Source organism: Solea solea, chromosome 4 (assembly GCF_958295425.1).
Source record: "Solea solea chromosome 4, fSolSol10.1, whole genome shotgun sequence".
Classification (NCBI taxonomy): domain Eukaryota; kingdom Metazoa; phylum Chordata; class Actinopteri; order Pleuronectiformes; family Soleidae; genus Solea; species Solea solea.
The window spans coordinates 19,383,688-19,409,524 of record NC_081137.1 but is presented as its reverse complement, the minus strand read 5'-3'; the positions used below and the strand labels follow the sequence as shown (position 1 = coordinate 19,409,524).

Genomic DNA, 25,837 nt, shown 5'->3' with positions numbered 1-25,837 from the left:
ATTGATCAGCAGTTCGAGCAGTTCTTCAGAGACGAGAGTGGCTTGAACAGACGGAACATCCAGGACAACAGAGTTCACTGCTGCCTTTACTTCATCTCTCCATTTGGCCACGGGTACTTCACCACAGCTGCATCTCACAAATCCTTCAGTATCTACTGGGCGTAGAATTTAATCTTACATTTTTAATTCCCGTTATAGTCTTCGACCTCTGGATGTGGAGTGTATGAGGGCCTTGCATGAAAAGGTCAACTTAGTTCCCGTGCTGGCCAAAGCTGACAGCCTGACACCGGCGGAGGTCTGCAGGAAGAAGACAAAGGTATGACATCTGAAGAGGACGTTTAAATGACCCAAAACGTCCTCGCAATACAGTTCATCCTGAATGAATGTGGGGACCACATGTTTTCAACTTCCCTATATGGACATCCTGGGTGTGTGTGTGTGTGTGTGTGTGTGTTTATAGGTCACATATTCAGGCTTTAAAATGCAGTTTTTTCTTCCCCTTATGTGTTGTTGAGTCAAGGTTATGATTCATTTTATATCGCATTTTTAAAGTAGTGATATAAAGTAGCAATAATTAATGCAGAAATCACAAAATTAGACCATCTTTCTTTATTTTTGTTCCTAAAAAACAAGTCAAGTCCAGTTTGAACTGTGACACATTTCCAAATTTCACAAATTCAATCCGATTTTAAACATTTTGAGTACATTTTGCTTGGGTGTGTTCATATAATTGCCTCGGTTGTGCGCTCAAGTGTTCATTATTTTCCCTTTGTGTTCATATATTTAAGATCCAAGAGGAGATCAAGCAGTTTGGGATCAACATCTACCAGTTTCCAGAGTCTGATTCGGATGAGGACGAAGAGTTAAGATACAGGAACAGATGCTCAAGGTTTTTTTTTTGCTTAGTTTCTCATGATAGATATTATGTGGCGTCACCTTAGAATTTAACTACTCAATCTTTTTGCTTGTCGCTGCAGAACAGCATCCCATTCGCAGTCATTGGGGGTAGCGCTCAGGCGGAAAGCAAAGGACACAAGTTCAGGGGTCGTGCTTATCCGTGGGGTGTGGTGGAAGGTAGTTTATCACTTTCACACAAGTGCATTCATTGTTCTGGGAACCTTGCGTAATCCACTCATGTGTGTCATGTGTCAGTGGAGAACCCGGCTCACTCGGACTTCCTGCTGCTGAGGAACATGCTGGTGAGGACGCACATGCAGGACCTGAAGGACGTGACCCGCGAGACGCACTACGAGAACTACAGAGCTCAGTGCATCCAGAACATGACGCGCATGGTGGTGGAGGAGAGGACGCGCAGGTGGGTGTGAGACAGGATGCACACGGCGGCTGCCGTTTGTCTGCAGTTTATTACTCACGTCTTGCATCGAAAAGGAAAGGGACGGATTTTCATGACTTCTTCACGTGTAAATAATATAGAGTTTAAAGACTTCCCAGTCATAATCAGAGGTGGAAAGTAGAAGTACTGGTCTAAAAATATACTCAAGTTAGAGTAAAAAAGTAACTTGTTTCAAATGTACTCAGGGTAAAAGTTACTGAGTTACTTGTTTGAACAAGGTTGGGCTTCTTTCTTGTGTCAAACCTTTTCAAATTAAAGTGCTGACAAAATAAAACAGATAAACACATAAAGGTCAAAGGTCACAAACACGCCAACTTTCTCACTCAGTGACCTTAATTAACGTCATTCACAGCCAACGTTTCTGTTGTTTTGTTAACAACCTGGAGGACTGAGTGACTAAAAAGGCGAGAGACTCACAAGGAGAGACTCTTCCACTGGAAGATGTCTTGGCAGGTGAAGAACTGAAGGAGGAAAAACTCCAAAGGGCTTGAGAACTAGTAAGCCGGAAACTCTCTGGCTCTGGAGTGAAGTCTGAGCTGGCTTATATAGGGAGGGTGAGGAGCAGACAGGAGTCAGGTGTGTGGATTTGCAGCCAGGTGAGGCCTCGTTGCACTCCAGAGGAAGTAGGTCAGCCCCGCCTCTGCCACTCTCCAGCCCTGCAAGAGAAAAAACAAACAAACAAACAAACAAACAAACAAAAACAGTGGCCCAAAAAAACACGACCACAAACCAGACCATCACAGCAGGATTCACTGTTTGCCGTCATTCCTGTCAGTTTAAAACATCCTCATGTGGTATTTAATGTTTCAGGATATTTTAAAAACATGCAAAAAAAATGTGTTTTTCTGTGCATTTCTGTTTGTGTGTGTTACAGTTTGTTTGAGAAGCATCGAGAGGGAGGCAGCGAGGCTGATTTCCCTCTCCCGCTGGCTGTCACTACCGGAAAGGAAAGACTCATCTCTGAGAAAGACGAAGAGGTCAATCAGGTCTTTTTTATATATATCACACAGTCACTCACTTAAAGAGCAAAACTGACTCTCCTCTATTCTTTATTCTGTAGCTGAGGAGGATGCAGGAGGTGCTGGAGAGGATTCAAGAGCAGATGCAGCACAACCAGGCCTGCTGACTCTCACATTACTGCAACTCCCCACAGGAGCAGAGAGAGGGCAACAGTTCATGAGTGTTATGAAAAGGAAATGAGTCACATTGCACCACTAAGGTCCTCGTCTGGTCACGTCTGGTGAGGTTTTCCTCAGAGTGACATTCAGAAACCTGCAGCAAACCTGGAGCTTTATTAAAATCTATCTCCTATTAAACAGATTCAGTTGTCAGCAAAGCACTTCAAGCTATAAAAATTGTACACATGTTAACCCTTAAATAGCTAAGATTTGTCATAACGCATCATGCTTCACTTTATGGTCTAAAAAACCCCAACAATTAATGAAATATTTTCAATATACTTCATGCAAACTGGGTCATCTTTGGTGTGATTGTTGCAGCCTGGCCCACGTTTTTTAATATTTGTCATATTTCATAAAATACTCAGGTTAACACAGCCAGAGCACCAAAATGTGCTCATTAAAAAAAATGAAGCTGTAAACCCTTTTTAACCCTTAAAGTTGCCAAGTTCTTGTCATGATGCATCAAAAATAGTGATTTGAACAGGTTATATTAAGTATTTAAATTAGAAGATGGCATAACTTTTTAACAATATATGCATGAAAAACATTTGTTAGAATGTTAGAAATGAAAAGCCAAAAATGTGTGTAGGTGTGTTTAAGGGGTTAGTTTTAGGTGTTAGTTCCATTTATCTATCTTTTCATCAAACTCTTTTTCTATTGTGTGTTAGCAAGTATTATTGTAGCAATTGCACAAAGGGTTCTCAGTGAAATATTAGTCACGATCTAAATGTCACCAAGCACCAGTTGTTGTACCAAAATCCATAAGTTTCCTTACGTGCAGCAAGGAGAAAGAAGCACGGTCCTTAAGCCTTAAGCAGTCGCAAGCTCAGTGATGCGTTCAAGAACACGTCAACAGCGGTTCAACACTCTCAGGTGTGTCCAAAGTCCGGCCCGTGGGCCAATCATGGCCCTCGGTCAGATTATGTACAGCCCGCAGCTTTGGTTTTATAATGTTTAAGGACGAAGTCAAACAGGAAATGACATGTCATCCTCACAGGATTATCTGGTCAGGAGTTGAGTCCTGTGTTTGAAACATCCATCTGAGTCCAGATGTGAGAGAAAGGCAGAATTCTTTTTTCATTTTTTCACTCCTGCGTGGCTCAGATTTGGTCACATGACCATTTACAAATGATAATTATGACAATGACAATACAATTATTATAAAACAGTGCATTTGTATGTAACTTTCAGTAACCCTTGACCCCCCCGGAAATCTTAAAAAAGGTTTGGACACCCCTGCTCTACAGGAAGGCAAATAAATGTGCTGTGCTGCAGGAATTGTTTTAATCATGTTGTAGAGCAGCTCCTCGATTAGTCACTTTGATAATAGTGCAGGGTCTATATGGTGGTGCAGTGGCTAGCATTGTTGCCTCACAGCAAGGACTGAGGGCCTTTCTGTGTGTGTGCATGGGTTCTCTGGCTTCCTCCCACAGCTCAGTAGAAAATGGATGGACAATCATGCACCACTGCCATCTAGTGGTTAGGTTTTAAATAAATAAATAACCCTTAAATCCAAACTGCATTTCCAGTGTTTTACTGTTGTTTTTCATTGAAAAGTCTCTTTCTTGTTTTTACACATTAAACACAGGAGCAAGGTGTGTTGTAAATGTAATAAGATTTATTAAGAATCTTTATTATTTCATCAGCATAATTCTTCATTAATATGTTTTTTTTGTTTGTTTTTTTTCATCCATTATCATCATTGTTATCTTTAAACAGTGGACAGTTAGATCTTAAAGGCAGCCCAAAGTGTACAGGCGATATATAACTTAAAACTTTCTCCATAGGGAAAACATGTTCTTATATTCATATATAATATCAATGTAGCATGAGGTCCAAGATCCTTGCCCACGTTATACAGTATTGTACATGGTCCCAGAAATAAACATGAAAACAAAAGCCTTTTTTTTAAACAAAACAAAACTAATCGGCAATCTACATGCAAAAAAACCCCCAACAACAAATAAACAAGCATTTCAATTTCAAAGATACATACACTCATATGCCAAAAAAACGTGCATACAATCACAAATTTACAAAACTTCCATACACACACACACATACATACAAATATTACAAAAACTCTTAATTGAATATTAGACATTGTTATTGATAAAAGAGCGACGGCTTTTTTTGTTTTTTTCGTTTCCTTTTTCCTCTTGCAATGTCACACAAACGCTCTCACACACACACACACACACACAAAGTGGAAAAACATAAACCTAACAAACAAAAACACACATTTATAGGACTGTAAAATCTTTCATTCGCTCAGTGTGTGTCTGTCTGTGTGTGTGTGTGTTTGTGTTTCGCCGGAGTTGTCACAGTGTTCAGGAAAACGGAGTTTAGGCACACACACCGTAGCACCCCGAGCGGGTTCATACCATAGATCACCTCTGTGTAAAAAAATAACTTGCTCACCATATATGCACACACACACACACACACTTGTTTTTATATCTTAGTGAGGACACGTCATAGACCCCTTACCTTAAACTTAAGTGCCTAACCCTAACCTAAACCCAATTCTAGACATAATGTTCCCACAAGGTCAAAATGTCCTCACAAAGATAGGTTTTTGGACCTCACAAAGATATAAACACACACACACACACACACATGCACAGGGCAAACTGAATAAACAAGAGAGAACAACAGCCATGCTACAGGTACAGTAGGATTAACTATAGTATAGAATATAAAAAAAACATTTTCGAGTACACTCACAGACAGGACAGGACGTACAGAAACAGCAGGGGGGGGGGGGGACGTGTGTATAACAAGAAGAAGAAGGAGGAGGAGGAGGAGGAGGAGGAGGAGGAGGCCGTGAAACCATGAGCTCACAAAACACGGGGGGGAAAATGTCCACATTTAGAAACAGATAATCTGGGTGTTTTTTTATCTGTTTCACTTTTTTTTTAAATAGTTGTGTGTGGTGTGTGCTGCAAAACATTCTTTAGAGCTTAAAGTGAGAAAACTCTTGAGGTTTTAAACGATAAACACCCCCCCACCCCACCCCCCCTCTCTCTCTCTCTTCACAGAGATAAAGTTTTCCTCTCGTATTGTTTGTTTCCAGATGCGGGAAGTTTGAGTGACATCAGTATGACGTGCAGGATGAGGCAGTAGAGGGAGCTGTTGCATTAGAGTGATGGAAACCTGTATTCTCCTATTTTGTTTTGGAAAAAAAAAAAAAAAGACATCAACCGATGACAGCTGAGTATTCTGAGAGCGGTCGCCGCAGAGTCGTACGAGATCATTTCTGCTCTAAAATCATTTCGTTTCAAGCATTTGTGATGACCTGTCCACACATTCATGAGAATTGCTAATTTAACCAAAAAACAAACAAACAAAAAACAACAAAATTCATAAAAAGCCAATGTAAAAAAATCAGAAACATTGAGAGGATGAATCTTGCAGTATAACCACATCAGGGCAACACATAACTTTAACATTCCCAATGTTTTCCAAAAGCCCTTGGGTTCAAAAAGCTCAGATTTGATTCTGACCAAGCGTTTTTTATTCGTTGGGATCGACTCAAAGACACATGGAAATCAGGACCGCTGCTGACTCTGCAGTTTGGGGGTTTCCTACAAGGAAACAACAGGCAGACGTCCAGTTGTCTGTCGAGGCAACATGCAGCCATCCTGCTTCTGATTCTTCACCTTTAAAACCCATTTTTTGGAGGTGGATGCATACCATTTTGAAATTTAACGTCAGAACAGTGGAACCAAATAAAAGGGTAAACGTGTCGCTCGGTATCGCTGCTTAAGCTCCGTTTATCGGAACGGTGTAATGCGGTCGCCTTTGCTCTCAAACACAACAGTGACGTCATTCCCCGACAACAACTTTGTGGCTACATGGATACAAAAAGGGCACGTGCCGCCGCTGCGTCGCCACGACAACAGCCTAAGGACAAACTACTCTCTTGTGTTTTCCTGCCCTCAGTTAGATGAATGAATAATTAAGGTAAATCCTTGATGCCTGAGTGTGAGCTTATTATGTTAGTGCTTCTGGTTGTAAAAGATAGGAGAGAAGGGAAGGAAGGAAGGAGAGGAGAAGGCAAGGAAGGGAGGAAGGGAACACAGAGTTCCTGTCTTTGCAGCAAAGACAAATGTCACAGTCTTATTTTCATGAACAATGGCCGGACCCACTGACTCTGCATTTAATGTTATTCTCCACACACTAATCAGAGCTGTGACCTAAATATCTGGAGGATATTTCTCCACAAGCAAGTCTGTGAGAGATTCTCGATCGATTATTGATCAGCGTGTAAAGACTCGTCAGAATGTTCTGAACCTTTTGCTCCTTCAGTCCATCCCAGCTTCTTTCTTCTTTAATTATTATTATTATTATTGTTATTGTTATTTTTGCTTCAGGCAAGTTTGAGTGTACTGACGGGAAAGGTTGGTACTGTAACCATGGTGACCGGGTTGAGGACAGCAGCCTGTCCGACCAGCTGGGGGTGAGGTGCGAGCACCGCCGTCGGTTTCCCTAGCGACGGGTTTCCCTGGCTCACCACGGCCGCGCTGTTCACCTGGCCCCCGTTAGTGTTAGCTTGGGGGTTTGCCTGCACGTGTGGAAGAGTGTGGTGGGTGAACGTGTGAGTGATGTGGCCCACCATGGTGGGCTGGGAGACGGACACTCCCTGGGGGTAAAGAGTCGGGAGGTGGGATGGAAGTGGACCTCCCAGGTGAGTGATGATGTGTCCGATGGGCTGCGCGGTGATCTGCTGGTGAGTGGCGGCGCCGGCTGCCGCCACCGCGATCGCCTGAGGGGCGGAGGACGTCGGGCCGGGCGACGGGGCGATGTGTGTCAGGTGCTTGTGATTGGCGGGAAGTGCGTGATTGACAGCCTGGATGACCGACGGGTGGGAGACAGCGTGAGCGATGACGGTGGGCTGCACCTGCATGGTCGGGGTCTGGATGGGATGAGGCGGAGGGGGCTGGCCCGGCGCCGGAGCCGGGGCGATGGCTTGAGGGGGAGGCGGACCGGAGGGCGTCGGCGTGGTCAGAACTCCGGAGATGGGCAGGGCGGCGTGCTGGATGGACAGGTGGGAGGTGAGGAGTGGCTGAGCGTGTAGGATGGGAGGTTTGGGTTTCGGCGGGGGCGTCGGAGCGGGGGTGACGTCCTCGTCCATGTCTTGCTCAAAGTTGTCTTCTCCTTCTGTGGGACAGAGAGGAATACGGTCAGTTGATGCAGACGTACTCTGTGAGTGCACGCGACCGCGAAGTTAAAGCTTCAGTGCGTAACGTCTGGTTTAAACCCTGAACAGATTCAAATATCAGACTCTGTGGAGCAATTATATCGGACCTGACAGAGGGAGTATTTGGGTGTATACAGCACTAATCACTAATCATACTAATCTAAGTGGGAATGTAATCTAAACACTGCTACACTGAGAAACAGAATTGTGTGAGCTGATGTGACAGTGGTTTAAACTTAACGTCCAAGGTTACACGCTGCAGTGTTCATGTGTTCGCGATCGTCGCTACACACCTGAGGCGGTGGACGTGGACGCCTGGTCGTCTTCCGGCTGGATGGTCTGCCGCAGAACTCTGTCGATCTCCATGACGTCCATGCACTGGCCGAGCTCGTTCTTCAGCTCGGACAGCCGCTGCTGCGAGGCGATCTTCTCGCGAGCCAAGCGCTCCATCTCGTGCTCGTACTCCTTCTCCTTGCGCTTCAGGGTCTGCCGGAGGAGACACAGACAGCGAGAGGAAGATGAGTGTAAAAGTTCTATCCTCTGCTACATAACAGAGCCCCTGTAGGGTTAAGGTGGGAGAATGTTTTTTTGCTTTGCATTTCCTTACAATAACTTTTGTGTGAGTGTAACCTCTTCAGTTCTATAGTGGGAATAATACACAACTCCTTATAGGTAACATATTCAGGCTTTAAAAATGCACTTTCTTTCGTCTTCTCATGCGCTGTTGAGTCAACGTTCTGATTCATTTCATATTGCATTTTTAGTTGTGATATAAAGAAGCAATACTTGTGCAGAAGTCACAGAATTAGACCGTTTTTCTTTTGTTTTTGTTCATAAAAAAACGAGCCAAGTGAAGTTCGAACTGTGACATATTTCCAAATGTATAAATTATATATATATAATTATATAAATTTCAAATTTATATTGCACATTCTTATAGTATATACAGCATGTTTAAACATAGTAATGGGGAAAAGCAGCCAAAATGCTTTGTGTGTTCTAAGGGTTAATAAATAACTTAGTAAAAAGAAAAAAGTCCGTCCTCATTCACTCGATTATTTCTGAAAATATGAATATAAAATACAATACTCTCTGCCTTGTGCCTCTAAGGCAGAGTAAACCCTGTGAACACCAAGAAGACTGAAATATCCACAAACCAAGTCACTGACATCGGCCGTTCCCACACAATGTTCTCTCCACTTCCACTTTCATAAACGAGTGGGAAGGGTATGCATACTCATACAAGGATGTTTGCACTGCTTTTGTCCACCTCACCTACAGCTTCTCCCACTTCCTGGACACTACGCTTGTTTTTGAGAGAGAGAGAGAGGGGGGGGGGGGGGTCAGAGTGGGAGGGGGACATCCTGCAGCTTTCTGTCTCCCAACAATCACACTAATTCATCCTCATCTTCCTCATCCGTGCTGACGTCACGGCACTACGCCTGTCACATGTGAGTGAATCAATGTGTTCATTTCCTGGCAAAGCCGTGTCATCGGCCGCGTAGCGACTTGGAAAAGAAGGAACAAAAACAACAGTGGTAAGATGCGGAGGAACAAGAAAAAAAGAGAAAAAAAAAGAGGGAGAGCTGCTCTGCTCGACCTCGCCACACCGTCTCTGTGACCTAGTTTCTGTGTGGGTCAGCTGACACATAAACAGCAAACAGCGTGACAGACTAAGAACATTAACACAGATTACTACACGGGGTCAGGGGAGGTACAGGAGGAAAATGGGGGGGTAAAGGAGGGAGGGGTGAGAGAGGAAGGGGCTCCATTAACTACGTGCTTACGAACATGCATATAAGTAGCCACACTAGCTCTTTATTAGTAATTATTAAGCATGTATTAACACCTTATTTTACAGAACCTTATTCTACCTCTATTACGATATGAATTAAGATTTTTCCTGGACAAGGTGTTAATACATGCTTAATATTTACTAATAAAGGGCTAGTATGCTACTTATATGCATGTTAGTAAGCACATAGTTAATGGTGAACATGTGTTATAAAGTGTTACCCAGAAAACTTGTGTAATGGTGCATCACAAAAAAAGAGAACATAAAGACTGAGATTTAAGAGGACACGGGATCCTTCGACTTCAATGTGCAAAGCTATTTAATCCACAGGCAAATTAAAGCCTCACACACACACACACACCGACTTTCCCCAAGTCTTCAAAATCAGAGTGCTCTTTGCAAATCAAACTTGGTGAGCCCATCCAGAACAGCTCAATATCTCATATCAGATATCAATCCACAATATGTGCTTCTAAGGGTGGGGGGGGGGGGGGGGGGGAACCCTTGTTAATCCTCTGTTGAGCGATTATGAATCTCTGCAGAAAAGTCAATAATTGAAAAAGCCTTGTGCTCATGCCAAGGAACAGTCTCAGAGTTTCACACACATTGCGGCACTTACAAAAGAATACAGAAGTAGCGGAGTGCTAAATGTTGTTGAAGTGTATGAATCATTTTCTGTTTAAATCAGCTGGAGGACTTGCGTAAGAAATTGCTCGTCACTGCGGCACATCACGCTTCGTTTTCTCCGTTTCATAGGACAGAGCTGCTCTATCACCACAGCCAATTATTTTGTTGTTCTCAATATTGCTCCATAGATGCATAAAGCTTAAATAGGAAAGATACAACTAAGGGGGGGGGGGGACCACAAACAAGTGGGTGCACCCGACTACCACTATAGACTGAAAGTGTACATCACTGTGAAACCATGTGTCTCTTAGAGCAGTTGTTTCTTCTCCTGGTTTCCTCAGAAATGTGTTTCCGTTTGTATCCATAAAAGATAATGAGGGCAAAGATAACAACTAAGGAAGTAAATACGTCTGATTATTTAATGATGATCTAATAAATGTAAAGAACTAGGACGCGGTGACAGTACCCTCTGAAATGTCATTGAATAAAATCATGAGATACCTCGAGATTCCCACACCTGCACCTATTTCCATAAACTTAGGGGGGCAGTTTTTTTCACAAGTGAAGGAGAGAAGTTTTTTTATAATATTTTCATAAAAGCCACAAAATGTAGGATTTCAACCTTCAAATAATGTCTCCAAGGTCATATAACAGAGTTAATGGCACCCGTGTTAGAGCCTGAGCAGGTCTGCATGGCCTGCATTGACACTACAGAACTTCTGGTTTTGGGTCAGCCCCATGGCACCACCGAAAACACAACTGAAACCGAAAAATAAAAACCACAATCTATCCCAACTCAAACCCACTGTTACCGCTGCCAAGTGCAGCCTGTTATCAATAATCTGTTACCATAATCAACACTATAAAACACATAAATCTAAAATGTACAATTGCACATGCAAATATTACACGTGACACCATTAGGTGATTAACAGCTGCGGCTCAAGTCAACAGCTTGGAAAAGCTTTGGTTAAAGAACTGAAAAGTGTTTGGTTCTGATGAAACCTCCTGTGTGAACAGTAACTTTTCCGTCTCTACTAGAAGTTACTTCAACTGATCAGTGTCTGGTGTTTTTCCTCGTATTACTCGGCCTGGTGCATACGCACACACCCTAAATAAATTGTACTGTCTGCAAGACTTAAAGTGAAGGCATGACACGTCTGACGCACACGCCACCAATGAATGGCCACAGCCACTGTGAAAACTACAACTGCTTATGCCCCGAATATCATTTCAAGATCTTCCCGTACAAACCCAGACACCATTAGCCCTGCAGCAAATCACCAAGGAAACAACTGCCACCCGTAGCAGTTTCCTTGGCAACCTCATCTGTGAGGATTTGGCTATGTGAAATGCAGTTTGTTAAAAAAGCATAAGGGGACAAATTAGGTGAACACCGCATTGGAGAAGTTTTTATTTTTTTTTATTTAAGGAGTGATGTCACTGGACGATTGCCAGTAGGGTGCTTCAGATCACTCCAAACCCTTCCCCCCTCCTCTTCCTCTCTATCCCACGCTCGCTCTCCCTCTACACCCCCCATCCCATCCATCTCTCCTTGGATACCCTTCCCCCTTTTAACCCTCCTCCCCCACATCTTCATCTATGCCTCCTTTATCCTTCCTCTTTCAACACATACCCCCTAATACAAAAAAGGTCACTCAGGTGTGATGATACGCGACAAGTCGGGCATCTCTGCTTCAATCGCGTATGAGCTTGACGACAAAAGTGCATCTGCATCTGCAACAGGAGCGCCGGAAACACGCGGAGCACCGCAAGCGGCTACTCCGTCAAATACCCACCAAGACCAATATGATAACCAGAATTAGATCGGCTTGATCTTACATCTCACACATCCTCATGCACACTCTCCCATGACGACAAGCACAGCGGCAACAGACCGACTACAGTGTCCTGGCCAACCTGCTGCTTGTTGCTATGGCTACCAAGGGTTCTCAAGGCGAGTGACAACAGGGCAACGCGGGATGAAATGGACTGAGGTGAAGACAAGACAGGGAGGGAGTGGGGGGGGGGGGGGGGGGGGAGATAAAGAGGTTAGGAGACAAAGAAAAGCTGATACAACTACCCCCCCCCCCCCCGTCACAGAGGAGTGGTACTGTCTCGCTCTCTATCTGTTGCAGTCAGCCTCTCTCTATCTCTCTCACTCTGCCTTTGCAGATGCAGAGTGGCTGACGGTGATGTCATCAGAATCTGCACTAGCCATGTGCTCAGATTTCACATGGCTCAGGGAGAGAGGGACGGCGGTTTGCAGGTTTATTTGAGGAGCGGTAGCGAGACAGAGGGGAGGGTGGGGGTTTAGAAGAAAGCAGGTCGAATCACTCATCTATAACAAAAGCCAGCCCACTGCCACGCTGCCCCAAATCTGATTTTTGATGAGGGCATACATTCAAAGACTAGACAAATAATCGGTTCATTTTTGAATGGAGAGCTTAAATCATCAGTGAATAGGGCTGTCTTTAATTGATGGGTAATGACATCAAAAATCATGTACGCAGTGTAGTAACACAAAGAAATAAGCCATTTTGTATTAAACAAAAACATATTCAAGTTATGATAAACAAACAAGTAAAATGAATAAGAAAGCTGTGACAACATAGTTTGGTGGGAGATACTGCAGAGGTTTATCTTTAACAAGAGTGCAGCATCCGCATTTTACCCACAGCTCAGGAGAGAGTGTGTGTGTGTGTGTTAGAGAGCAGCTCAATACAACAAGGTATGAACAGATTGTGATGTATTGTTCTGGTGGTGTAGGTTATGGCATTAGAACAATTGTACTATGTTGATATTAACATTAAATATAAGTTTAAGTTTAGGTTTTATATGGGTTTAGACTTAGAGAAACACTGATAGTAAGTGATTTTTCACATGTTAGAAATATGGTGTGATATAGTTTTCAACGTGTTAGACAGTCTCCGCAGAACAGTGAACATAAACAAAGAAGATAATACTGTAAACAACAAGCATGTTGTGGTTCAGACCTGGTGTGAACACCTGTCCAGAGAGATCTGACAACAAGTGGACTTTGATACGTTTGTCTGTTCACAACTGCCATTAAAGGCTAGATGTGTCTGTTGTGACTGAATCCAGAGTCAGTGTGCATCCCACAAAAATATTCACTTTGTAAAGCAAATGGAGAACTGAGTGATGCCTACATTTCCCTTAAACCTTGAAAGCCTGTGCAGTATGGATTCCCAGCAGCAGCAGCTATGATTTGCTCACATCAAACCCATCATCATCATCCTCATCCTCAGCCGTGGACACACCTCAAAGCTCTCCACCGAGCTCCCTAAAGGACGGACCCAGGATCTTGAAGTTCTCCCGTCACGCGGCCTAATTTCGCTTCTTCCACTGACTCCCCATTGCGAACGCCGTATCCCATTGCATCAAAATCGTGACAGTTCTGCTCTGGTCCACAAAAAAAAAAGAACCAGTGCTTCTAGATCCAAGCTTCAATTCCATTCTGCCACAGTGCAGAATGGTTATCTATGCATTGATGGACCAAAAACTCCCCCCAAAACATCAGCACCATACTTCTCCACTTAAATATTTCTCTAAAATTCCTTCATCTTTACAAGCTGTTTGGTTCTTAGGATGAACACTTTCTCTTTCCATCTCATCCTGCTCGACACTGCATGACCACAGGGTACGGTTACATGTTATAAACAAAAGTGAACTCTAAGTCATTAGATTGTGTAGACTATTCACAACCTTCTATAACCATTAATTAGCAGATACCATATTGTGGTCACAAGAGAAGCAAATCAATAAATACAAGGTGCTTTTTCCAAGAACATGAGGAAATTGAAATCAAAGAAGGGATAGCACCCAAAAACGTTGTGTCAGAACAAATGAGATAGCTGTGAGAAATATGCATATGAATGTCCCCTACCTGTATGTAACGCAAAGCGCTGCGGAGGACACTGAGGTTGGAGGTTTTTTTCTCATCAACATTTGGAACATTCTTCTTCAGCATTTCGAAACACTCTTTGAGGTGTGCTCGCCTGGAGGGCCAAGAACCAGAAACGAAGAAAAAAAAGAATCAAATTTTTGATTTGGTTGCCATGAGCTAAATGTCCTCATTTCGATTCAAAAGGAGAACATCCTCAATGAATTAGTAAGTCGGGTCATTTGCTTCAGGGGGTTAAATGTAAAATGTAAAATGTAAAATTTCCTCGCCCACTGAACGTGGTTTCATGCCAGGAGCAGGTTGAGGTGATGTGAAGTCTTCAGCATCATTGGATTTAAAAAAAACAAACCCAGGAGGTTATAATAAGCCCGCTGAAGGACGACTGGACATGACAGTGACTCACTATGAAAAGTGACGAGTCAGGCTGGAGGTGGTTGGTGAACACGCTAACTCCGGCAAAGGCAAAGAAGTTACATGAGCAAACCTTAAGCTGCCATTGGCGCTGCTTTCCAGAGCTCTTGTCAAGTTATAAAAAAAGTTATTTTACACGGCTAAAAGTGTTTCTGTTCAATTTAAAAGTTAAAACAAGCTGTTAATGCAAATATTGGCTATGAGGGATTGTGCATTTTCACTACAGAGTGAGACAATGTCATGATCTTTGGTAACATGTTAGCTAAAACACACAAACATGTCGGCTATGTATACATGTGTCGGCCAAACTAACTGCAACAAGGTTCAGATTATTATAACTAACCTGTTCTTCTCCAGTTTATTATGGACTTCTCTGGTCCCCGCTCTGGGAGGAAAAAACAAAAACAAAAATCATTAACACTCACTTACAGTCTTTTATCACGTTGGATAAACACACACACATACACACAAACTGACCCTCCTGGTCTCCTCTTCCCCTCCATCGCCCTCATGTCTTCCACAGACACTCCATTTGTCCGTGGCTGAGATATGGGTGGAGCTTGATGAGTGACCAATGTATGTTGAGCGCCTGAGCCGTTGGTGCTGATGGAGGCTGGGTACTGAATTTTAACCTGAGGCTGCGATTGGCTGGGCTTTACACTAATCAGCTGCGGACTCGCCTCGACTTTTATCTGGGGGGCGCACAACAGGTGACAGGAGGCCTGCTGCTGCTGCTGCTGTTGATGCTGCTGCTGCTGCTGCTGCTGCTGATGATGATGCTGCTGCTGCTGCTGCTGTGGAGGGGAGGAAGTGTTTTTGGCTGGCGGTGAACTTTTGAGCGACGTCGCTGCCACGGCAACCGTCGCTGTGAGTGGAAGGGTCGGGACTGAGGGCGTCGCAGTAACAACCGGGACCATTGGGATGACGGTGATGGGGACGTGGGGAGGCGGGAGAGAAGGGGGCGGAGGGACGGGAGGGTGGTGCGGCTGTTGACGGCGGGCGTCATCGCCCCAGTTGATGTGGTTGGTTCTGACTGTCTGAGACGTTGCGGTCACGAGTTCCACGCGCCTCGTCTCTGTCTCCCTGCTTATGAGCTCCTTCTCTTTGCGCTGCTCCTCTTCTGTTGAAGATGAAGCAAAGAAGAAGTTTTACTTAAAAGGTTAAGGGTGAATGTGAGACAAAGACAAATACAGGACTCTTTTGACTGCCCATGGTTCAGATTTATGGCAAACTAACCACACCGATTTCTTTTAAAATGGGGTAATTTACCAAATTTAATTTACTAATAGTAATTAAATTTACTAAAAGTGACTAAATATCAAATTAGGCAGTTACCATGAAAAATGTCATATACTTGAAGACTGATTTTTGCTCCTCCTCCTGAGTGAAAGTGGAAGAAATGTGTTATTTGTGGTTTTGATCTTTTTTCTCATGCACAGAAGACAGAAACAAATCTGAGGCAAGACATCCAAATAAAAACAAGTGGGCTGTGACTCAATTGTGTTTGCCCAATAATTAACCATGAAATCCATAGGATTGGGTGATTGTGAGATATATATATACACATATATATCTCCCATATATTTGCCAAACCTGATTTTATAAAGCTTACGGTTACAATTTATTATAGATTGTTCTTAATCAATTGCTACAATCGTCTTGTGCCACTAATACACAGACACACGTCCTGACTAAAAGAGAAACACTTAGTCCAATCAATCATATAGTATGTGCAATCTATAGATGCTAATTGTATCCTTGTAAATATCCATTTTGTTACTGCATTGAAAATATGTTGTTGTGGATGTGGCTTTGTTTGTATCATTTTAACACTTTGTATTCACAGAAAGCATGATGTCACTGGTGAAATCAGACGCGGGAGGGTGAAACAATAAATAAATAAAAAAATAGAAATTGTGTCTTAATCGGAGTGAAACCCCCCTCCGTCTACCCTGTGGTTGGATCAGTCCAACACTGCACGCTTGTTTCTGCACGAGCTGTCAGGGCCATCTGACCAACAGCAGCCGAGTGCTGTCCAAAGAGCCACTCAAACTTGGCCGCATATAAACTAAGTGTACTGTTCTACATCAAACAAAGGCAACAGAAGCCTAAAAATATGTCTTAAAAAAGAAAACCACACTGTAAGTGAGGACTCTTCCCACACTGAGCTCCCATTGAGTATGTACAGACCCACGCACACACACACGTGCACTCGTTGTACGTGAGTAGTTATTGCACACTGAATCACGTGGACTCGAAGCAATGTGGAAAGCCCCCGGTTACTATGGAAACAGCAACATTAAAGGCTGAAGATCTCAGGGATTCCTCAAGCCTGCACACGGCGCCAGCCACAGATAAAACAAACCAGAATCACTACATGCCATGCCAACATGCCTGGCTACATGTGAAGTAACATCTCTCTTCATGACACGGCAAACTCCTGACGACGCATTCTCTGCTGTTCACCTGCAACAATAGTTCACCTATAGAGAAGACCCGCAGTGAGATACTGCTGTCTGAACAGCAAAGCTATTCTTCTGGACTCATCATTAAGTTATTTTCACTTGACAGCGATCTGACAACACAATCAGACATTGTTAATAACGCTTATGTCATATTATTTCTCATCTTTTCTTGCTGTCAAACTCCTGCTTTGCAAAAAGACAGACATGCATTGCATATCTCTTTTGACCCATTATGTCACATCGTCTTAAGAACCAATAAAAAGTGATCAAACATCACCTCTTTCTGTCATTACTGATTAATTAGCCCTTTTTTAAATGTATGATTTGGCTTTCATAATTTCCTAAAAACCAAGGTAACTAGGGTTAGCCGATATGGGGGTGAAAAAAAACTCTATGTATGTTTTATATAATTTCGATACCGATATATATCACAATTTAAATCAAATAAATACTCATGTAAATCTTATAACATCCACCAAAACCAAAGATACTGACTTTATTTTTTACATTAAATCTTCATATATTACATATCTTCATGTTTAAGAGGGTGCAAACAGCAGACATTGGAGACTGTGTTTGTTTTACAACAAATGCTAAAATTAGTCTTCTCACAATCACATGATTTGTGATAAAACTAATTGTTGCATTTCTTATAGTATAATTATTTGAAAGTAGGACTATGGAATATTGATGTGGTTGTGGCTGCAACTAATGACTATTCTCATAATCACTTTTGTCCAAAAGAAATCAGTATACTGTCATAAATAAACCTGAACATATTCACATAAGATGCTGAAATTACAGAACTACTTTTTATTTTACAATAGAAAAAACACACACACAAATCTGTACTCAAGAGTTGGTTATTAATAATATTAACAATAAATAGTTTGATCCATTGTTGCTGCGCTGATCCCAAGAGTGCAGTGGTGTCAATGATGAATGAACACACACACACACACACACACACACACACCATTGTAAAACAAGCACACATTCAACACATGCGCACTCTCTCACACACGCACACATGCAGTGGAGGTGAACTTCAAAATAAAGACTGAAAAGAGCAGAAAATAATGTCTGACGTGGAAGCTGATGTCATCTCGATGTTTCCTGAAAGCACACAGACACACACAGACACCATGCCCCAGATTGTCAAATGCACGCAAACGTAAATTACGTAACTTCTGCATTGAGAGAGGCTGGGTGTGGGTGTGGGTGAGCAGGGAGGGGGAGGTTTGCCCTACTTACTCCCCCCCCCATGTCTCTGACCCGCCACTGTCACTGTGTTGAATGGGAAGGGCGGGGTCTAGGATGTGTGTGTGTTTGTGTGCGCGTAGGTGTGTATCCAAGAGAGGAGGGGGGGCTGTGTGCACGTGGTCGATGTGGGCGGAACCTTGCAGCCTAGCACGCGGTACGGTAAGTATGCAGAGGGGGGGGGGGGGGGGGGTGATTTGTCTGACACGTCATCAGAGGGGGAGAAACACAAAAAGCAGCAGCAGCACTCCCTGCCCTCCTTCACCTCGACGCCGACTATAGTTTCGACTGACAGTACGTGGAGCTCATATCGATAAAACACAAGCGTACATATTTGCACACGTGCTCGCACGCACACACAAAATAAGTGTGCATACGGGACGGGGCGCGGAGTGCCCGCCCCAGTGTGTGTGTGTGTGTGTGTCATAAGATAGCTGAGCGGTGTCACGGTATTATGTAAAGAGCAGGCTCTGCTCGCCACCGCCCTGTTAGAGCTCGACGGGCTAAAGAACTGGGGCAAATCGATAGCAAAGGGGGGCTCTTTCATGGCAGATTTCGGCCCGAATATGTGTTCACGATTATTTCGAACAGTTGTGGAGTAACATACTGCAACACAACACTACACACGACATTAAGTTAGTTCACAACAAAGGTACAACGGCACGGATCGACAGGAACTCCTCTGCTGTGACTGAAACACACACACAGGTTTGTGTGGCTCTCCTTTTCAGGACTCTGCACTGTCTTCCATTCATTTGAACACCCTGGTAAAACCTTAACCAGGACCAGTTCGTGCCTAACATTAACGTTATCTCAGTCCGAACTCGTGCAAGACTTTAGGTTTTGTCTCGATCCGTCCCCATGAGAACTACTTGTCCCGAAAAAGTTGCTGTTTCCTCCAGAAAAAAAGTCCTGCTGAGGAAACAAAAACGAGTACAGGCGCGCGTGTGTACGTGCACGCGCACAGTGACTCACCAGAGTGTCGAAACTGTCACAAACACACACACACACACACACAGACCGAGAGCGCGTACTTCGTAAAAACAACTTTGCCAGTTTCCGCCTAAAGAAAACCACGCGTGTGCAACGTTTAAAGCAACACGCAGGAATTGCGGATAGTCCGCACTGACTCGATTCTTACTTCTGGCACAGGCCCAGGGCGATAAAACAGAAACTACACACGCTTCCGTTCCTCATAGGCGGGTCGGTTGAAAATGCAAGACCAGTCGTTGGTAGTAACGAGATACGGGTTCCTGAAAATGCAGCGTCGGGTTGTTGTGTTTTTTCGGTGTCACGTCCGTTCAGTTCGTCGCACCAGTCCGACGTTCAACTTACCACGTGCGATCTGTTGTTGCTGGGCTTGCCATTCCAGATATCTGGCCGCCTCCAAAAGTATGTCGATGCTCATTGCGCGTAAAAACCCTCACGGCAGGCAACCCGGTGGCCCGGGACAGAAAGAGGAAAAATACCGAAGAGGGGGTGTGTAGTATCCCGCTACGAAATGCCGTGTGCACGGTTCACACCCGCAGGACCGAGCGCATGTGTCTCTCCTGAAAAGCACAAGGGCAATTTCTAATCCGGCTGAACGCAAAGTAGATCCTCGCATACGTAAAAAATAGGATTGCAACAAGATGGCGATGCGAGCACGGGAATACACACAACAAGGCGAGTCGTGTTCTCGTTAAGATCCGCCCCTCTCGGATTCCCGACCCGCCCTGTTACTACGGCCACATGGAAAACCAGGCGACGGAGTGACTCTCGGTCCTCCGCGGTGTTAGTACTGACAACAATTAACCCTCTCGAATCACTACATATAATTTACTGCAACATTTTACACGCTATACTGTGTGTCTAAAAACGCCCGGAACAAACTATTCTCACCCCGCAGTCGCGTTTCTCGGTGAACACCGCGAAAGGGAAGTCCCGTCGGTGTCAACCCTCCTCCTTGTTTTGGTTTCTGCTCTTGGCCCGCAGCGCATGAAGACCAATCGGGCGCCAGCGGACCAATCAGAGCTCAGAACAACAAGGCATGGTGCTGGTCCACATGGGCACCCGCCCGGCCCGAGCGCGGCTCATTTGCATGGCGAGAGCGTGACTGGTCACCCTGCTGTCTCGAGATCACTGCTGTCAATCAAGCGGCGAGAGGCGGTGCTTAGTCGAGTACGCACGGGAATGAGTGACATACAATGTGGGCAAGAGTGAGCAGTGTGCAGAGCCGGCTCAACCCTGCATGGGGGCCCTCGAGTGAATTTGATTTGATTCTCCTTACTATCACTCTCTTCTCATGGTGGAGGAAGCAGAAATTGACTGAATGTATATTTTGTTTCAAGCTGTTGATATAATGCCACCTCTTTACTGATTACATGATGTAATATGTAAAAAGAAATGCTCTCCTATTAGAAATGTCAAGTGCTCTTGGGGGCCCCATTAAGGGCCACGGAGGCCCTAAGCATTTCACAGTGGTGGAAAGTAATGAATTACATTTATTTGCATTACTGTAATTGAGTAGGCTTTTGTGTGTACTTTTTATTCATTAATGAGTAAAAAAGGTTAGTTAATTAACATTCAACCCATTTTGATTGATACATTATGCAGTTTACATATTTTACTTTGTCAGCACTTTAATTTGTAAAGGTTTGCCTTTAATTAAAAACATTGTTCTTTCCTTTTTGTGCGACACAAGAAAGAACCCCAACCCCTAAAAAGTAACTTTTACTCTGAGTACATTTTAAACAAGCTACTTTCTTATTTAACTTACATTTACATTTTTAGACAACTTTTACACAATGAGTTTGCAGTTAAAAAGCAGAAATTGTGTGGAAAAAATAAGAAAGTAGAGGTGTGAGTGATAGGTGGACAATATAACACGCACCATCAGTGCATTAAACTGTATTAAAATATGTATATTTTGCATTTGTCAGTGCATTTAAACACTTGTGTAGCTGGATTAGGTGTTGTATATGCTCTAACTAATGATTGATGAGCTCTATGTTACACAGTGATGATGATCATGATGATGTGTTATGATTACAGTTGTGTATACATTCACACGTATGTAGTGCATGTGTGTGCGTGGCTGCATGGTAACAGTCTTTGATTGGACACCTCTGTATCGTATACATCCTCCACCTCACATCGCAGGGCTAGACACTCTGGGCCAATCAAAAGCGGCTCAGAGCAACATAATAGCCACGCCATGTGCACTGCCTGTATATGACAAACCTACAGCACTAACACCACTGCAGTCTCGTGAAACCTGCAACTCAAGACGATAAAAGAGATACAGACAAATGTGTGTGAGAAAGAGAGCGATTTTGCAGGCTGAGGTAACATGACGAGAAAATGAATGATGCATAAATGGAGGGGGAGGGACAGGAGAGGAGAGGAAGGCCATAGCTGCAGCACATGGTAAGCACATGAGCGGTATAGAAAAAAAAAAGAGTGAAGGAAGGGATGCGTTTACAAAGGGAGAAGGAGGAAGAGGGGTGGTTTGGAGAGATGGAGCCAGTGGGAGGGATGTAAGGCAGGGATGGGCTGACCCAAATAGAAGTGCTGCATCACTCGTGGAGCTACGGAGCAAAGACAAAGAGGAAGTAATGCATTAAAGGAGAACTGAACTGAGGAGGTGCTCCAGATCACATGGATGTTTTTCCTTTTTTTTTTTTTAAAGAGTGTGGATTCACAAACATGTAAGGGGGGGAAATTAAGAGAAAACCATAAATCTTTGGTTCATTTTTTAACGTGATGCATTTACAAACGTATAATAATCCTGTCATTTCCAATCACAACACATTTCTTTTCCCCCAAACATAGTTGTACCTATATAACCAGATCATCAGTCGGATCCGAAACTGAAGGTGTTTTCAGACTTGAATTTCCCCAAATATTTCTTTGGAGTGTGATGTTCCCATGACCAACAGTTATATTTAGCACAGTATTAAATGTATTAAATTCAACATTAAATTATATATAAACTTTTCTCGTGTTTTAATTACAATTGTCTACATGTAATAATCGATTTAATGTTTTGATGCTATTGTATTTCTGTGTGTTTTTGTGATTAAGATGACTTTTTACATCATAACTATGTTCTTTTTTGTGGACTATATGTCAAAACAAAGACTTTCACTTTGAAATGGCGTGTAATATCATTCTGGATCATTTTGATTTGCAATATGTTTATCAAGATATAATGTAAGAATACAGAAAGTTCTGTTGGTGTGACATAGAGCTCAAATGAGAGAATGAATGATTGATAATACTTATTAAACTGAAGGTGGTGTCTATGACTACATAGGATAGTAATAGTTTCATATGATAGTAATTAAATAGACGTGTTCTTAAAATAAAAGGTTTCAAATCAAATGGAAAAACACTAATTGCTTTTTCCTCAGTTGTGCTTATGTTTTTGCAAATGAGCTCCTCACTAACGACTGCTCCACTGAAACCATCACATTTGCAAATTCATGGAGTTACAGGAACACAGATGATATGAATGAGATTTTATATTATCGCCCTCATCGCACCAGACAACTGCAATAATATTCCATAGAAAAACAGCAATACGTACACCGGTCTTCATAAAATCCATATAAGAGTAAAAAAGACTATGTCAGAATTCAAATATCATTTACTGAATCACAATTGGCCTGAAATGATTCAATGAAAACTGAGATAAAATACATTCAGAAGCTCATGAATCACTGTAAAACGCCATTTTAAGCCCTGGTTCTATAGTTTTTCTGTGCTTGAGTGTGCTTTTGCCAGTATTCCCATTGGTGGTTATTATTTTCCGTCTCACTCCGTAAACACGTTTTCCCGGTTCCATCACTTCCTTACCTGTCACCTGACCGGAGGTGACGTACACTACAGTCATATTGATTTAGTTTTCTATATTTAGGGTTAACTAGAGGTTGCTTTATTTGACCTTCTGTGTCGTCTTGCTTGTTTAAGTTTGTATCTCCCTTGCTGGGAGGCTTGGTATGCTGCAGGTTAAGTTTGCATGTGTGTCAGGACACTGGGACACTTTTGACATGCACTATTTGTTGCCGTGAGTTTGCTGTGCTGCACAATGGATGCATTCCTCTGAGTAGTTTCCCTCCCTGCAGGTGGTCGGCCGGCACTTATTTATTTTAGTTGTGCTGGGCCATTTCTGAAGTTTTAAATAACAGATATTTTTAGTGTTTCCTTGTTTTTAGTCCCGTATTGTAATTCAAATTGTGACTCATTTTCTCCCTAGGTGGTCTCCTTGTTGTTTAATAATTGTTTAACTTCTCAGGTACAGCACAAAATAAGTGTCCAAAATGTATTTCCTGGGGTGAATTCCCCCATCCAATCGCCACGCTTGACACATGCTGCCACTAGAGAGCGCCACCTCCATGAACACACCATGTCCAAGTGTCTCCAACACCTCAGAAATAACCCACATCTCACAGGTAAAAACAAAACTAAATAACAGGAAATCACTCTCCCTCTGTTAGGACACCATGCAAATACACAGAGGAGGAGATTAACCAGGTATTCTGCGGAGGATCAGTCCCTGATGAGACATAATGGCTTCATGTAACCAGTGTGATCATTGCTTTCCAGACAAGTAAAGACCCAGAGACAGTTTAACAAGTGTTGGAAGACAGGGGGAAAGATAACCACATCAAGCATAGACAAGTTTGGGGTTTAAAGGTTGTGTGTAAAACAGAAAAACTGCTCTCTCTGCATACTGAGACATATCACATGACACACCATCACATGACAGAGAGAGTAGATAAGTCACTGATGCGCTTTCTCAGCAGTCAGAGCAGTTTTGACTGACAGAAACCTAAGAGAAGCCTGATCTAGTGGTGGAGCATTTAACATAAATATATATTCTATCACAAAGTTTCACCTGCTGCTTTAAAATCTCATTAACTAAACTTAAAACTGTTCATACGTTTCAACATAGGCTTAGTTGTTTAACTTGTCAAAATGTGCTGTTTAATTTTGTTACACAAGTCTTGACAATAGTCTTGATAATGTTGAGTCAAGATGAATATTGTTATTCGAGGTTCCTTATGTTAGACTGTTTTCTGGGTTTCTCATTTCTCTTAGCTTTAGGGACGGTGATGATAGTTTCAACTTTGCTTTTCTTCCGACCCCCTAATTAAATTCATGGTTCAGTGTATTTTATTACTGTGTACAAACGAACTTCAACTTTACTATTATGCACAAGGAACAGATGGGCAGCAGCCATCAGGAAGCACAAAAGATTAAAATAAATATGACATCAGCATCGAAATACTGTAAACATAACACCCATAAAGAAAGATACTCCTACCATACTCAAGCAGAAACTGAAACAGTAGAAACACCACAAATATCAGCCTGAACAAACACTAGATGTGGACTCAAAAACCACAACTGGAAGAGAAAAAACACCTTTTACTGGTCTTTGAAACAAAACAGGTTTCCAAAAAAAAAAAGCACAAGGCAACAACACTTACAAAAGAGGTCAAAAGGCTCAGGTGACTGATGTTAAATAAGGGCAAGGACACAGGTGAGGGGATAATGACAAACAGGTGAAACGCATCAGGTAATCACAGAGGAGGCAAACTTTACAGGAAGCAGACACTGAAACGGGAGGCAACGGTAATTATTTCAAAATAAAACAGGAAACAACAATAAATACATTGCCAAATCAAGTCAAGAATTTAAAATTAAGTTTCTCAGTAGCTATGGGAATAACATGAGTCTAAGACTTAGTCCAAGACCAGACAAAACTATATAAATTGAAAACTGAAGAGTGAATGAATGAATAAATGAATGAATGAAGCAGTATAGTTACCTGTCAGTATTGGTGCGTATTGGCATCATACAATTCATGAAGTCTAATGATTGGTACCATGCACCACAGGTTTTTAAATCAAACTGCTTGACATCAACTGAAATGCATCAGTCCTGATTGATCACTATGAAGATTTATGACCTCCAGCATCGCTGAATGAATATTTATCACAAACTGGACCAAAGCAGTATGTGAGTGTGTTGTGTTACAGCACTGTAACCAGGCCTGGCCACTGGGTGAAAGGAGCGAGGGCAGCTTTGGACAGTCTAAATAACATCATTAGACCAATTTAAGGTCGGCAGTTTGATCCCCAGCTCCTCTTGTCAGTGTGCCAAAGTTCCAACCCGACCTCACCAAGTTTGCACGCCAGTTGTGGCTACAGTCAGTCTGTGGACAGAACACATGCGGGGAGGGATTATCTGGCAACAGATTATTCAGTTCTAGCACTACTCGTTGTTTGCTTATCCATTAGGTATAGTACCTGGTTCCTGGCGCTTTTTTTTGGGTACCTGCTCTTGAGGCTCCAAGCAAGCTGAGCCGATAAGACTCATTGAATCTCTTGAGTAAATAATACATTTTAACTGAACTTGAGGCGTAAAACATGGATCACACTGACAGATTACAATGGTTTTTCAGTTCAAATTAAAATGGTTCCAAAAGAAGCAAACTAGTCCCATTTTCAAACAACATTGTGTATAAGATTCAACCTCATGTTGATCATAGTCTCACAAACGTGGCAACTTTTAGTGATTTAGTTATTTTTGCTCGCTCAATTTTAAGATTTTACACAAAACCTCCA

The 25,837-nt window shown here is 42.8% G+C and overlaps 1 protein-coding gene and 1 pseudogene across 4 annotated transcripts; one reads left to right on the top strand and one right to left on the bottom strand.

Moving 5' to 3' along the window:
- LOC131458675 (septin-4-like) lies at positions 1-2,680 on the top strand (annotated as a pseudogene).
- Positions 2,681-5,717: 3,037 nt separating this feature from the next.
- On the bottom strand, positions 5,718-19,891 carry mntb (MAX network transcriptional repressor b). Of its 4 annotated transcripts, none has more exons than XM_058627318.1 (7): positions 19,557-19,891; positions 15,832-15,876; positions 14,974-15,616; positions 14,841-14,881; positions 14,068-14,189; positions 8,032-8,224; positions 5,718-7,698 (listed from the first exon to the last, which is right to left on the bottom strand). In XM_058627318.1, the coding sequence occupies exons 1-7, from the start codon at positions 19,627-19,629 to the stop codon at positions 6,908-6,910; spliced, it is 1,908 nt and encodes a 635-aa protein (XP_058483301.1). In that variant the 5' UTR covers positions 19,630-19,891; the 3' UTR covers positions 5,718-6,907. The 4 variants fall into 4 exon arrangements, with proteins under 4 accessions (XP_058483301.1, XP_058483302.1, XP_058483304.1 ...); XM_058627319.1 differs by having other exon boundaries at positions 14,068-14,179; positions 14,840-14,881; positions 19,557-19,890; XM_058627321.1 differs by lacking the exon at positions 15,832-15,876 and having other exon boundaries at positions 14,068-14,179; positions 14,840-14,881; positions 19,557-19,889.
- Positions 19,892-25,837: the final 5,946 nt, after the last annotated feature.

Excerpts from the sequence above, each read along its gene's own strand:
- mntb (XM_058627318.1), bottom strand. The coding sequence starts at position 19,629 with ATGAGCATCGACATACTTTTGGAGGCGGCCAGATATCTGGAATGGCAA. Across the intron at positions 15,877-19,556 it reads GCAACAACAGATCGCACGTG|GAGGAGGAGCAAAAATCAGT; the intron begins GTAAGTTGAACG and ends ACTTTCACTCAG. Across the intron at positions 14,882-14,973 it reads GGGAAGAGGAGACCAGGAGG|AGCGGGGACCAGAGAAGTCC; the intron begins GTCAGTTTGTGT and ends TTTTCCTCCCAG.